Raw genomic sequence first — 12,190 nt, 5'->3', positions numbered from 1 at the left:
TTATGAACAGAAGATGAAAAAAAAAAAAATGTTACCTGAAGTTTTTCTAGCCGTTGGAGTCTGGGAGAATGGAACTGGGCGAAAACAAGGAACAACATTAACATTTTTGATTCCAAACAGCCAGTATTACCAGTGAAATCAAACAAGCAAAGACATTTATAATGTTACATCTGTTTTTAACATAAGAAATGCACCAAATCAGCATATTAGAAGGATTTCTGAAGGATCATGTGACACTGAAGACGGGAGTAATGATGCTGAAAATGATATACAATTATATATATATATATATATATTAAAATAGAAAACAGTTATTTTAAATTGTAATAATATTTCACAATAATACTGTTTTTACTGTATTTTTTATCAAATAAATGCAACCTTGAAGAACAGAAGAGTTCTTACTGACCCCAAACGGTAGTGTATGTACAAATTTTGATCCCTAATAAATGAAAATAATCTAAATAGATACCCAAATATTAAATTTAATTCTTTTATTAATTTTATACATTTAATTTTAAATAATAAATAATATTTTAATAAAAAATAGCAATAAAATTAATAATGTATGTATAAAATTGCACACAGTAATCGTATGTATAGATATTACATCTACCTATTTTAAAATAAATATTACATTTATAACTATACAATACATTTAGTCAATTATATTTAAATACATTGAATGTATAATCAAAAATACTCTATTTAACAAAATGGATCATTTTCATCATCATTAATTATAGTGATTATGTTTCCTGATTTTCAATGTAAACAAGGAAAATATTGACTCTTACTGCTTCTGATGTTGTAGGTCTTGCTCTCTATTCCAAAGTCATTTGTTGAATTGCAGATAGCAACAATGTCAGTGGTAACTTTAAGCATCACAACACTGTGGACTTGCTCCTCCGTCTCTCTTTTAACAACCTCACGCCAGCCCTGAGAGTACAACACACACATACAAGACAAAAGCGTCAATACAAGCTCTGTGTAACACGAGCAGAGGACTGAGAGGAAATCTGTGTTACCTGGCTGCCAGTGACGCTCCAGGTGATGGTGGGTCGAGGGTAACCTCTCACCTCACAGCTCAGATTTAACCACCCCCCGACCTTTTCTGTCAGCTCAATCTCCCTCTCCGCATCCTTCATCTGAGGCGCACCTAGAGGAACAGATCCAGTAACAACTTTAGAAATATACTGCTACTAAATGTATAGCTCTTATTATGCCTTTTATGATGTTCAAAAAACATTATTTTCCCCATATTTACATTATAAAATGCAGCCCTGTTAAGTTCCTGTCTCTATGAAGCCCCTCCTACCGAAAAGTGCAATGTGCTCTCATTGGTCAGCTAGACCAGTGTGTTGTGATTGGTCAACCGCTTCCAGCGTGTTTCGGAAATGTCACGCCCTTACCATAACTGTGAGTTTCAAGTATTTTTTTTATACAGTCTATGGTTTTAACACACTACTAATGCAACTCAATCAGGCCTCGCCAGTTTTTTTGCGAATGCCTTGGGCTTTCAGGGTTGGGTTAAGGGATGAGGCGAGGACTCAAGATGCAGAAATAATGGGCTTTTTATTTAATAGTAAAACTAAAGAAAAACTACCCCTTAGGGGGGAAATTTGACTGGCAGCAGGGCTGGGCTGGGCTGGAAACCGCAAGACAAGGCTTCGCAGGGCTAGACACGATCACAAGCCATGTGCTCAAACAAAACAAGGCACGAACACTCAGCCAATGAGAGCACTCACCGACTGTGTATCCACACAAAACAAGGACAACATGAAAGCACACGGCTGATGAAACACATGAGCCACGTGCAACACAGAACAAAACACACACATGGACAGAAGAGCGTACGGCCCGACGCTGTAGAGTGAGCAAATGCTCATTCCGTGCGCTTAGACGCTTGCAACAGAAGACAAATACATGGAGCATGAACGTCCGAACCCTGACACAGAACCGAAACCTAACTAGACCGAAGTGCTGGGATCCGAACACCATGCTCCGCACACAAAACAACTCACGTGGACAGAAGAACGCACAGCCCGAGCGAACTCGAAACCGCACACTCACCACCATGACAAGACAAGACAATCGGAGTGTCAGAGCTCTGTTACCAAACCAAGAATAAACGGATCGAAAAAACTCTAAAATGGCCAGGAATTATTTAAATGAGGAATATTTTGCAGTGTACGTTTCCGTAAGAAAACTCAGGACTACAATGGAGGCGTTCCAGGGAGTTCAGAAATAGTGCGCACTGATATAGAGAATAACTCCCTTTGGAGTGTCTTTGTGCTTTGCAAAAAATTGCCATGCTCAAACAGCAAGTTACACACTAAAGAAAGTTAGTGAAAATGTAAAAGAGCATAAAAGGTCCATCTTAAAAGTGCAGTATCTTCTTTCTCAAAGTCGTTGCTGAACATTGTTGATATTTGAAATCAACCCAAACAAACACACCCCTCTCTTCATTGCTCCGCCTCCAAAGCTCCCCCTCCAATCCAAACTGCCCTGCTCCAAGTCGGTCTCGAACCCTGATGGCGAGTGCACTAACAAACAGTAAACACCGCATTCTCTCACTAGCTGGCCTCTGTTACACACGCAATGCAAGAGTGGATGTCTATTTATCGTAGCAGAAGTGCAACAAAATAAGGCGTCACGAAAAATAAAGCGAAGATGATGAACGAACGATAAGAAAGAACAAAAAATGTACATACTTGCACAAGAGAAAATACAAACGAGAGTTCGTTGTTAGATGTCAAAAGCACAGCAGCTCGAGACAAACCTTTTTTTTATAATATTAACGCGGGTCCTAAAGCTCTTTCCTGATCATATCCCTTCAGTTTCCAGTGATATTCATATGAGCTTTTCTCTTTTGTAATGTCTCTCAGCCATCTCTCTTTCTACAGTCTTCCTTCAAATCTCCCTCTTGCTCGTTCTGTCTCCTCCACTGTAATATGCCCCCTAATGCTGATTGGCCACACGTTTGTTGTTGTGTCTGGTTGTGTTGGTCCAACAGCGTTTTTCAAATATCACCTACTCCACCTTTAAATACTTGCTGAGCTCTTCCTTACCCTGTACGATGATATGGACTGAACCGCTGGTCGACAGGCCTGGAAGAGACGGTACAGTCACTGCACAGTCATACTGTCCAGCTGTGTCAAATGTGGCGTCCTGCAGCTGCATTATGTGTCCTCTTACGACCTCAATCCCATCCTACACACAAACAAACGCACGCAAACAAATTTAGCGAGGAACAGATGGGGTGAAAAGAAGCTCTAAACAGAATGTGGAAGACTAAATGAATGTGTCCAGACTGCTGAATCACACTGCAGTGTTACCTTAAACCACACAGTAGTGGTCTCTAAAGACGACAGGGCATTGCAGGTGGCTGTCAGACTCTCTCCTTTCAGCATGACCTCGGAGTCTTTGGGCATCACCACAGCTGGGTCCAGATCTGCACACACACAGAGACGAACACATAAACCTAGGCATCTGTGACTGTACCCGTGGCAGCAAATGAAGCATTCTGGTTGAGTATCATCTGTAAACGGTCAATAATTGACTGAAAGGAATTATTTACAACATAGAAAGTATATATAAAATGAATAATTAAAGCTCCAGTCCGTAACTTTTTTAAGTTAAAAATAATCCAAGATAATTATATTAAAAAAAACTTATTCTGCCAGTGGTCAAAACTATCTGCTTGCCATAGCTAGATTCAAAACGGTTAGCTTGTAATAATGATTTTAATTCCAGTGGTACTGGTGGGTTTCCGCGGGAAATTCGAGCATGTCTTTGCGTCATGACGTCACACCCGTACACATAAAGAAGGAGTTTCGGCTAGCCGGCTATACTGCGCGTGACGAGGTGTTTAGATGTATAGGCTTTTCTCGCAGCACTTTACATAATTAAACTTATGGCATCCAGAAAGATCCAAACAACAATCATCAGTGTCAACTGGAGATTCAGCAGTTATAAAACCCAAAAGACTTCGGACTTCGGATTTAAGGTGGCTAGAGAAAGAGAAAGATACCGTCTCATGCGAACACAAGGATTTAAACATCGGCGGGGCTTTTGAAAAGTGCGTGAACTCCGTGTTTTGAAGGGGTTCAAAACGGAAGAAGAGACGGCTTTTTTCTGCTGAACAAGTAAGACATTTCAATAGTTCAATCGTGTAAAGTACGTTTTCTTAATTCACACAGTTATGGAGTTTCCTTTGTTGTGCCTTTCTCGTTTTGCTATTATGGAGAATATGAATTCTGAACTACACAGGTAACCAGAAAACACATTAAATTTAACATTAGTCACGCAATGCTGATGTTGTTAACATGAACAATTTGAGAACAAAGTAGGCAATAATTTGCACGGTTGCTGTAAATCGCGTTGATTAAATCTAACGAAGCTTATCATGTCGAATGCTTTTTCCCCCTTTGTTGGTCAGAACAAAAATGGATGTTACTTACTTGTTCAGAAGACATTTTCTTATGAAAATTCTTATGTTGGTCAAACTTTCAAAAAGTGAATCTGTGATTCTGTATGACAGTATCCACACAGCGCGGTGACTGACAGCAGCACTCGCCTCAAAGCACTGTGTTCATCCGCGCTGTTTCATGCCGATTTACAACCCACGTAAAGATGATAATTCCGCGAATCACTGCAGTTACAGATTTCGAACAGAGAGATGGCGACAAAGAGGAAAAGCTACGGACTGCAGCTTTAAAAAAAAATCAATAGAGTAACTTCATTTTTCAACAAAAAGTTCACTGCTAATATTTGGCTAACATTTGGCTACTTTATATTAAATGATTTTTTTTTCTTCTAATTTGTTATTCACTTTGGACTAAAGCATCTGCAAAATTAATTAATGTACACTACCGTTCAAAAGTATGGGGATGGTAAGATGTTTTAATATTTTTGAAAGATTTCTCTTATTCTCACCAGGACTGCATTTATTTGATTAAAAATACAGTAAAATAGTAATGTTGTGGAATATTATTACAATTTAAAATAACTGTTTTCTATTTGAATATATTTTGAAAAGTAATTTATTCCTTTGATGGGAAATATGAATTTTTATCACCAATTACTCCAGTCTTTAGTGTCATTTCTTCAGAAATCATTCTAATATGTTGATTTGATACTCAAGAAACATTTCTTATTATTATTATTGTTGAAAGCGTTGCTTAATATGTTTGTGGAAACCATGATTATTATTATTTTTCAGGATTCTTTGATAAATAGAAAGTTCAAAAGAACAATATTTATTTGAAATATATATATATATATATATTTGTAACAATGTACAAATCTGCCATGTTTGATCAATTTAATACATCCTTGCTGGATAAAAGTATTCATTTCTTTAATAAAATAATATTTAAAAAAAACGTTTGAACAGAATAGTAAATGTTATTCAACATTATTAAGATACTAGTTCTAATGGATGATAATATTATGGTGGTGGTGCGCAATTTATTTCTAGTTTCAAAATCAGGGTGTGTAAAATTGAGAAGCAGAACTCACAGTGCACAGTGAGCTGTAGGGTGTCCACCACCTCATCATGGTTCACTGCATCCAGGTCCAGAGAGTGACATTCATACACATCACTGTCTGCTCGAGACACCTCCTTAAGAACCAGCAGCCCATGATAGGAGTCCAGCTCCACATCTGACTGTTAAGAGCAGGACAGAGAGAACAGTGAGAATGTCTATCATACTGATTAAGATTTCCCTTGAATGATAAATTATCATCCTTTATTTCCATTAAATGATCTTAAGTTTCTTTACAGAATTGCAATTGCAGAATTGGGGGGGGGGGGGGGGATATATATAGAATAAATAAATAGAATATATAAAAAATACTAAAATAACACTGCCCTTCACAGACCACAACTACCGGTAATTAAAATTATGTAAATAAATTGTAATTGTCAAAAAGAACCAACACTGAATTCTTTGATGGACTAATCAACTAATGACAAATTGTCTTAACATACATTTTTGACTAGTAAGTGTTAATTTTCATTGTCTCACTTCAATATGTTCTGCATTATAGGTTATTTTATAGCTTATAGACTGGCTGGCTGAAAAAAGTGTGGTAGTATGCACACCAAATAATTGAACTTTAATGCTGTGAAATTATTCTAACAGGGTTTTATTATATTATTGCTGCTGGAGTGGAGTTCCAAACAGTAACGTTTACGCATTAGGTCAGTAGGCGGCGGTCTTCTGTGGCTATATTGACCCGCATTCGACCACATGAGCGTTTAAACTTTACACTACGAAAGCAATCCGGTCAAATTTGTTTTCGACTACCTCTGGAAGTGGTCAATAGTGGACAAGCTCAAAACGTTTTAGACCCCGTTCACTATTTAGCTTCATCCACTTGTGAAGCGATCGACCAAACGCATCTTCATACCAGGTGTAAACAGGGCCTAAGATTGAGAGGCTGTTTACACGACACCATTTTCAACTAAAAACGTGAAACTTTGTATGCGTTTTGGCCGTTCTTTTAACACAACAACGGCGTTTTGGCTGCCTGAAAACGCAAAAACTTTTGAAAATGGGTTTTAAAGTGCAATTTTTTGAAAACAGTCTCCGTGTAAACAACAAAGCGAATCCCTGAAGACGATGACGTAATGCACATGCGTGTTCAATCATCGCCATCTAATGGCCTGGCAGCAGAATACAGGGGGTTTTATTTGTTTTCGCAGATCCGTGTGAATGGGGGATCGTTTTGACAATGTTGCCGTCTGAACACGGAAAACGTTTTAAGCACATCGTTGTCGTGTAAACGTACCCTAAATCTGTGCGCATGCGCGTTTTATAAATGAGGCCCTATGTCATTAAAGCAAATGCATACGTAACACTTACATAAAGCTGCAAGTCAGTAATGGTACTGTTCTGTCTGTGCATATCAAGCACATTGTCTGAGCTAGACGTCTGCTACGTCCGCTTCTTCTCAATGCTTTACAGCCTCCCATTCAGGAAAAACGGGTGCGAATAAAAAGAGAAAAAAAGAGGCTATTCTCACTTGTTCTCGGTTGAAAATGATGGGTGCTGGGGGGTTCCCATCGCCTTGGCAACGGATCTCCACTGTGTCCCCTTCTTTGACCAAGCCCTCAGGCGATTCTTTCCATATCTCCACGCTGCTTGTCGGGTCTATATGACATACGAACATACACAAAGACCAAGGGGCCATGAATCTTAATTCATTCATACGTATCTCGTCCAATGCAACATAATTCTCACACTCAATTATTTAGTCAAAGCTGACAAAGCAAAGAGCTTCATAGCTGTGTCATGACGAACACAACTCAAAGTTTATCATTACCTGTGACGTACTGACGCTATCTGAAATATTAAAAACATGAAACATGTTTACATGTCCATGTTAGACATGTCAAATCTGATGGTGTTCGCACAAAGATTGTCATCAGATTCAAATATAGGTTTTTGTCCACAATGAAACTGAAAACGCTATGTGAAATGATCAAATCATTGCCAGTAAAGTCAAATATGATGTCTAATATGCAGGTATGTAAAGTGGGATTTTGGACCAATGAGATTTCACAGTGGGCGGAGCTATCTAGCCCGATGCAACAGATACAGAAACCAAGCAACCAACAAAATGTTGTAGCAAGGGTTCTGTCAGGTGTTTCATATATAAAAACTTTTAGGGGTTCCCATCATGTGAGCATTTTATGGATTTATTTTCATTAAATTTGATTAATTAAACAGCTCATAAACATACCTTATCACTAGTAAAATTGAAATAACTTGTTAAACATGAAAGTATTATTCAATAATTTAAGAAATGTTTCCTTATGTAGAAACTTTTTGGCATAAAGCGTTCTTTAAAACTGGGTCAAGAATAAAGAAACCTATTGAATAAAGAACGCATCATAGAACCCATTGAACCTTTCTTTCTAAGAGTGTGGTTAGAACAAAAATTCAGATTGTCATGGAAAAGATTGGATGTATCGCATTCCACTTCATCAAAAGAAACTCTCAATTATAAAGGGACTTACAGTGAACTGTAATATTGACGCCTTTGGACTCGGATGTCCTGACAGCTGCTGGGACAAAGTAGCTGACTTCACAGGAAAAGTAGGCGTCTTTGTCTTCCTTGGTCACCTTATAATGCAAATCACTCTGCACTGTATATAGGCCACTGGATTCTCTTGTCACTAGCGTTACCACATTCACCACTGAGAAAACACACACACACACACACACACACACACACATTAGTGGCAACTATTTTTCACACTCATTACAATGTTGTGATGCCTAAATTCATTTGTAGCATGTAAAGCGATTGATTTTAGCTTTTAGGTTTTTATCTTTAATTCGGACAAGAAAATAAATTTGGCACAAAATTTCCCATTTATTTATCTGCTATTTCATAGTTAGCCACAACATAAAAAAATAATTTGGGCTTATTAGTATTGGCAAAAATTTTAAGATCTGTACTTATAGGTTTGGAGCAAGTTATTGCATCTTAATGTAAAATGACATCATGTGATTGTCACGATTTAGTAATCCGTTTGTTTAGTTTCATTTTCATGGACTTTTAGTTTGATTGTCATTATTTTTCTGTTGTCTTTGTTCACATTCCCCGCCACTTGTTTGTTACCATGAATTCATTTAATCATCACAGCTGTCCGTATTTAAGTTTGTTATCATTGTATACTTAGAGGCTGTTTACATGTCACCGTTTTCAGCTAAAAATGTAAAACTTTTTATGCATTTTGACCATTAATTTACATGACAATGGCGTATTTGCTGGCTGAAAACGCAAACTTTTGAAAACAGGTTTCAAAGTGCAAGTTTTTGAAAACGGTCTCCGTGTAAACAACAAAAACACGAATCTCTGAAGACGATGACGTCATGCACATGCGTATTACATGTTCAGTCTATAGTGTTTCAAGGCCATCTAATGGCCTGGCAGCGTAAAAATACAGCGTTTTTAGTCGTTTTCGCAGATCCGTGTGAATGAGGATCGTTTTGACAATGGTGTCGTCTGTACACGGAAAACCCAAAGGAAAAACTTCTCATTTTTAAGTTGTGTAAACGTAGCTTTAAGTTCCTGTGTTTCCTCAGTTCATTGTCGGTTACTGTTTATTTCTTTATAAAATACATTAATTAATTTGTATTGGAACCTTTTGACTCATCTTCATCTTTTAGACTTTCAAACTTGTGACAGTGATCGTGCACAATGTGTACCAAAGACCAGGAATGTGTATTAAGAAAATAAATAAGGTCCATTATTTTAAGCTTGTTTTTTTTATATATATTTTTCATATTTATATACATACCGTTCAAAAGTGGCATGGACACATTCAATTGGCCAAAAGTGACAGTAAAGACTTTTACATTGTTTCAAAAGATTTAGATTTCAAAATAAATTATGTTCTTTCTGTTTTTAATTTATTTTCAAATAAATACAGCCTTGGTGAGCATAAGAGAATTTTAGGAGAATAAGAAAAACATACAGAATCCAAACTTTTGAACGGTAGTATAAAAAATGTATATTCAAATTATATTAATATCAAAACTTAAAATTACTGAATTAGAACTGAATGGTTGCACTTTATTTTACAGCATGTGCACTTATGTGTACTTACAGTGTACTTAAGAAAGTACAAGTTAATATAAAGTACAGTAAGTACATGGGTTAAGGTTAGGTTTAGGGGTACACTAGGTTCAGGGTTAGTGCCTATTATTTCACAGTTATTGTAATAACTTTAAAGGGTTAGTTCACCCAAAAATGTAAATTCTGTCAGTAATTACTCACCCTCATGTTCTTCCAACCCCGTAAGACTTTCGTTCATCTTCGGAACACAAATTAAGATATTTTTGATTAAATCTGAGAACTGGATCACTCCTCCATAGGCTTCTTAAGGGATCAAAACTGGCCGGCCCAAAAGTTATGAAAGACATCGTTAAAATAGTCCGAGTGACTACAGTTGCTCAACCATAAGTTTATCAAGCGACGAGAATACTTTTTGTGCGCAAAAACAAACAAAAATAACGACTTTATTCAATTATTCATTTCCTTCCATGTGGGCCTCGAGTGAGTTCACGTAGTGATATTGCGCAAAGCTTCTGTGTTGTACGTCACACACATCACACACATGACCAGCGTCGGCCAATAGTGAGCCTACGTGTGACGTGCAACACAGAAGCTTTGTGCAATATCACTACGTGAACTCACTCGAGGCCCACATGGAAGAAAATGAATAATTGAATAAAGTCGTTATTTTTGTTTGTTTTTGCGCACAAAAAGTATTCTCGTTGCTTGATAAACTTAAGATTGAGCCACTGTAGTCACTTGGACTATTTTAACGATGTCTTTCATAACTTTTGGGCCGGCCAGTTTCGATCCCTTAAGAAGCCTATGGAGGAGTGATCCAGCTCTCAGATTTAATCAAAAATATGTTAATTTGTGTTCCGAAGATGAACGAAAGTCTTACGGGGTTGGAACAACATGAGGGTGAGTAATTACTGACAGAATTTACATTTTTGGGTGAACTAACCCTTTAATAAATACATAGTACAGGTATGTACATGGGGAACAGGATATTTTAATCTTACTCACGTCCATTAGCAGGGTGGATGGGTATGTGATCACGGTACCATGTGATGTTTGGCTTTGGAAAGCCATCTCTGGTCTCACAAGATGCAATCTAACCAAATAAGAGATGCGTCAACTTAAACCCAGCATATATAACTGCTACAATCGTTACATATGCATACAGGGTGAATTTGAGTGCATGATGTACCTTAGCGGGGGAGTCACTGGACACAGAAACTCCAGAGAGGACACCTTCAATGACAGGAGGCTCTGGAGGGTCTGACAACAGCAATTTAACGTTTATATATATATAAGAAGCAACCATATTAAACCATTTAGTGACGATATTCAACTGACATGAGGAAAAGACTTACCGAAAACCTTCAGGAGAGTCCTTCCCTCTCCATTGCCGGCTGCCAACCCACTGACCTGACAGAAAAACTCTCTCTCATCAGACAGCTTAACGTCCTGAATGGTCAGAGTTTCTCCATCACTGTTAGATTGTACACTGATACGGTCACTGTAGCTCGTGTCCTCATCCACCTTCTGCATGGTCAGATCGCTGTAGGAGATCCTCACCCGATTCCCTTCACGCTCCCGCTGAGGATGATGGGAAAGAAAACGTAGCACATGGTCTGTGGATATGACTCGAGTCCCTCGTTCAATGTAAGTCTAAGGGAATTTTTACTCAATCTATTGTTAGCCAGGTGAAAGTCTGAATACTTAAAAAGTAACAGCAATTCCAACACAATTAAAGGGATAAACTAAAAAAAAAACTTTAAAAAATCATCATTTACTCACCCTTATATCATTCTAAATCCATGAGATCGTTAATCTCTGGTACACAAATTTTGGCCATCCATTGAAAATCTGCTCAACCAAAACTTCCACACATTAAAAAGTACAAAAGTAATTCTTATAAATCGAGCGGTTTAAAATTCTTCTGAAGAGACATGACTGCTCTATATGAGGAACAAATTTAATGCAGGCTTTATTCACATATAAACATTGATATGCGTATAGAGCACATCAAATATGGTAAATAATCTCACACACATGACGTGATGTCACACAAACACTTTCGAACTCCCGCAGGAATCAATGAAGCTTGTACTCAAGCGTCAAACAAGTACAGCGGAGCTTTGGTTTGCCATATTTGATGTGCTCTAGGTGTTTTGATCAGTGTTAATATGTAAATAATAGCCTAAATTAAAAGGATAGTTCACCCAAAAATGAAAATGCTGTCATCATTTACTCACCCTCATGTTGTTCCAAACCTGTATGAGTTTCTTCTGTTAAACACAAAAGAAGATATTTAAAAAAAATGTTGGTAACCAGACAGGTCACGGCAGGCTTACGTAATCTGTCTGGTTCTAACATTATTTAAAATATCTTTTTTTGTGTTTAACAGAAGAAAGAAATTCATTAAGGTTTGGAACACCTTGAGGGAGAGTAATGACAAAATTTTAATTTTTGGGTGAACTATCCCTTTAAATCTGTTCATCAAGCAGCTGTTCAGCAATCGTGTCTCTTCAGAAAACTTGGGTTAAACGCTCGATTCAAAGCGATATTGTCTTTATGAACTTTTTGAAGTGTCAAAGTTAAAATAAAA

General features: G+C 37.4%; 1 protein-coding gene across 3 annotated transcripts in view; it reads right to left on the bottom strand.

The window, feature by feature from the left end:
- Positions 1 to 12,190, bottom strand: part of mcama (melanoma cell adhesion molecule a) — a 60,392-nt gene that overhangs the window by 2,673 nt on the left and 45,529 nt on the right. For all 3 annotated transcript variants that reach the window (XM_056252896.1, XM_056252898.1, XM_056252897.1), the window contains exons 3-13: positions 10,953 to 11,178; positions 10,787 to 10,857; positions 10,603 to 10,690; positions 8,030 to 8,209; positions 7,033 to 7,160; positions 5,524 to 5,671; positions 3,339 to 3,454; positions 3,072 to 3,213; positions 1,029 to 1,159; positions 798 to 939; positions 36 to 74 (exon numbers count right to left, since the gene is read on the bottom strand). In XM_056252896.1, the coding sequence (XP_056108871.1) occupies positions 36 to 74; positions 798 to 939; positions 1,029 to 1,159; positions 3,072 to 3,213; positions 3,339 to 3,454; positions 5,524 to 5,671; positions 7,033 to 7,160; positions 8,030 to 8,209; positions 10,603 to 10,690; positions 10,787 to 10,857; positions 10,953 to 11,178 (1,411 nt within the window). The remainder of the gene's footprint in view (positions 1 to 35; positions 75 to 797; positions 940 to 1,028; positions 1,160 to 3,071; positions 3,214 to 3,338; positions 3,455 to 5,523; positions 5,672 to 7,032; positions 7,161 to 8,029; positions 8,210 to 10,602; positions 10,691 to 10,786; positions 10,858 to 10,952; positions 11,179 to 12,190) is intronic.

This window comes from Rhinichthys klamathensis, unplaced genomic scaffold, assembly GCF_029890125.1.
Source record: "Rhinichthys klamathensis goyatoka isolate OS25496 unplaced genomic scaffold, OSU_Roscu_1.1 h1tg000099l_1, whole genome shotgun sequence".
Taxonomy (NCBI): domain Eukaryota; kingdom Metazoa; phylum Chordata; class Actinopteri; order Cypriniformes; family Leuciscidae; genus Rhinichthys; species Rhinichthys klamathensis.
The sequence above is the reverse complement of the archived record's forward strand: the minus strand, read 5'-3'. Positions and strand labels throughout refer to the sequence as shown.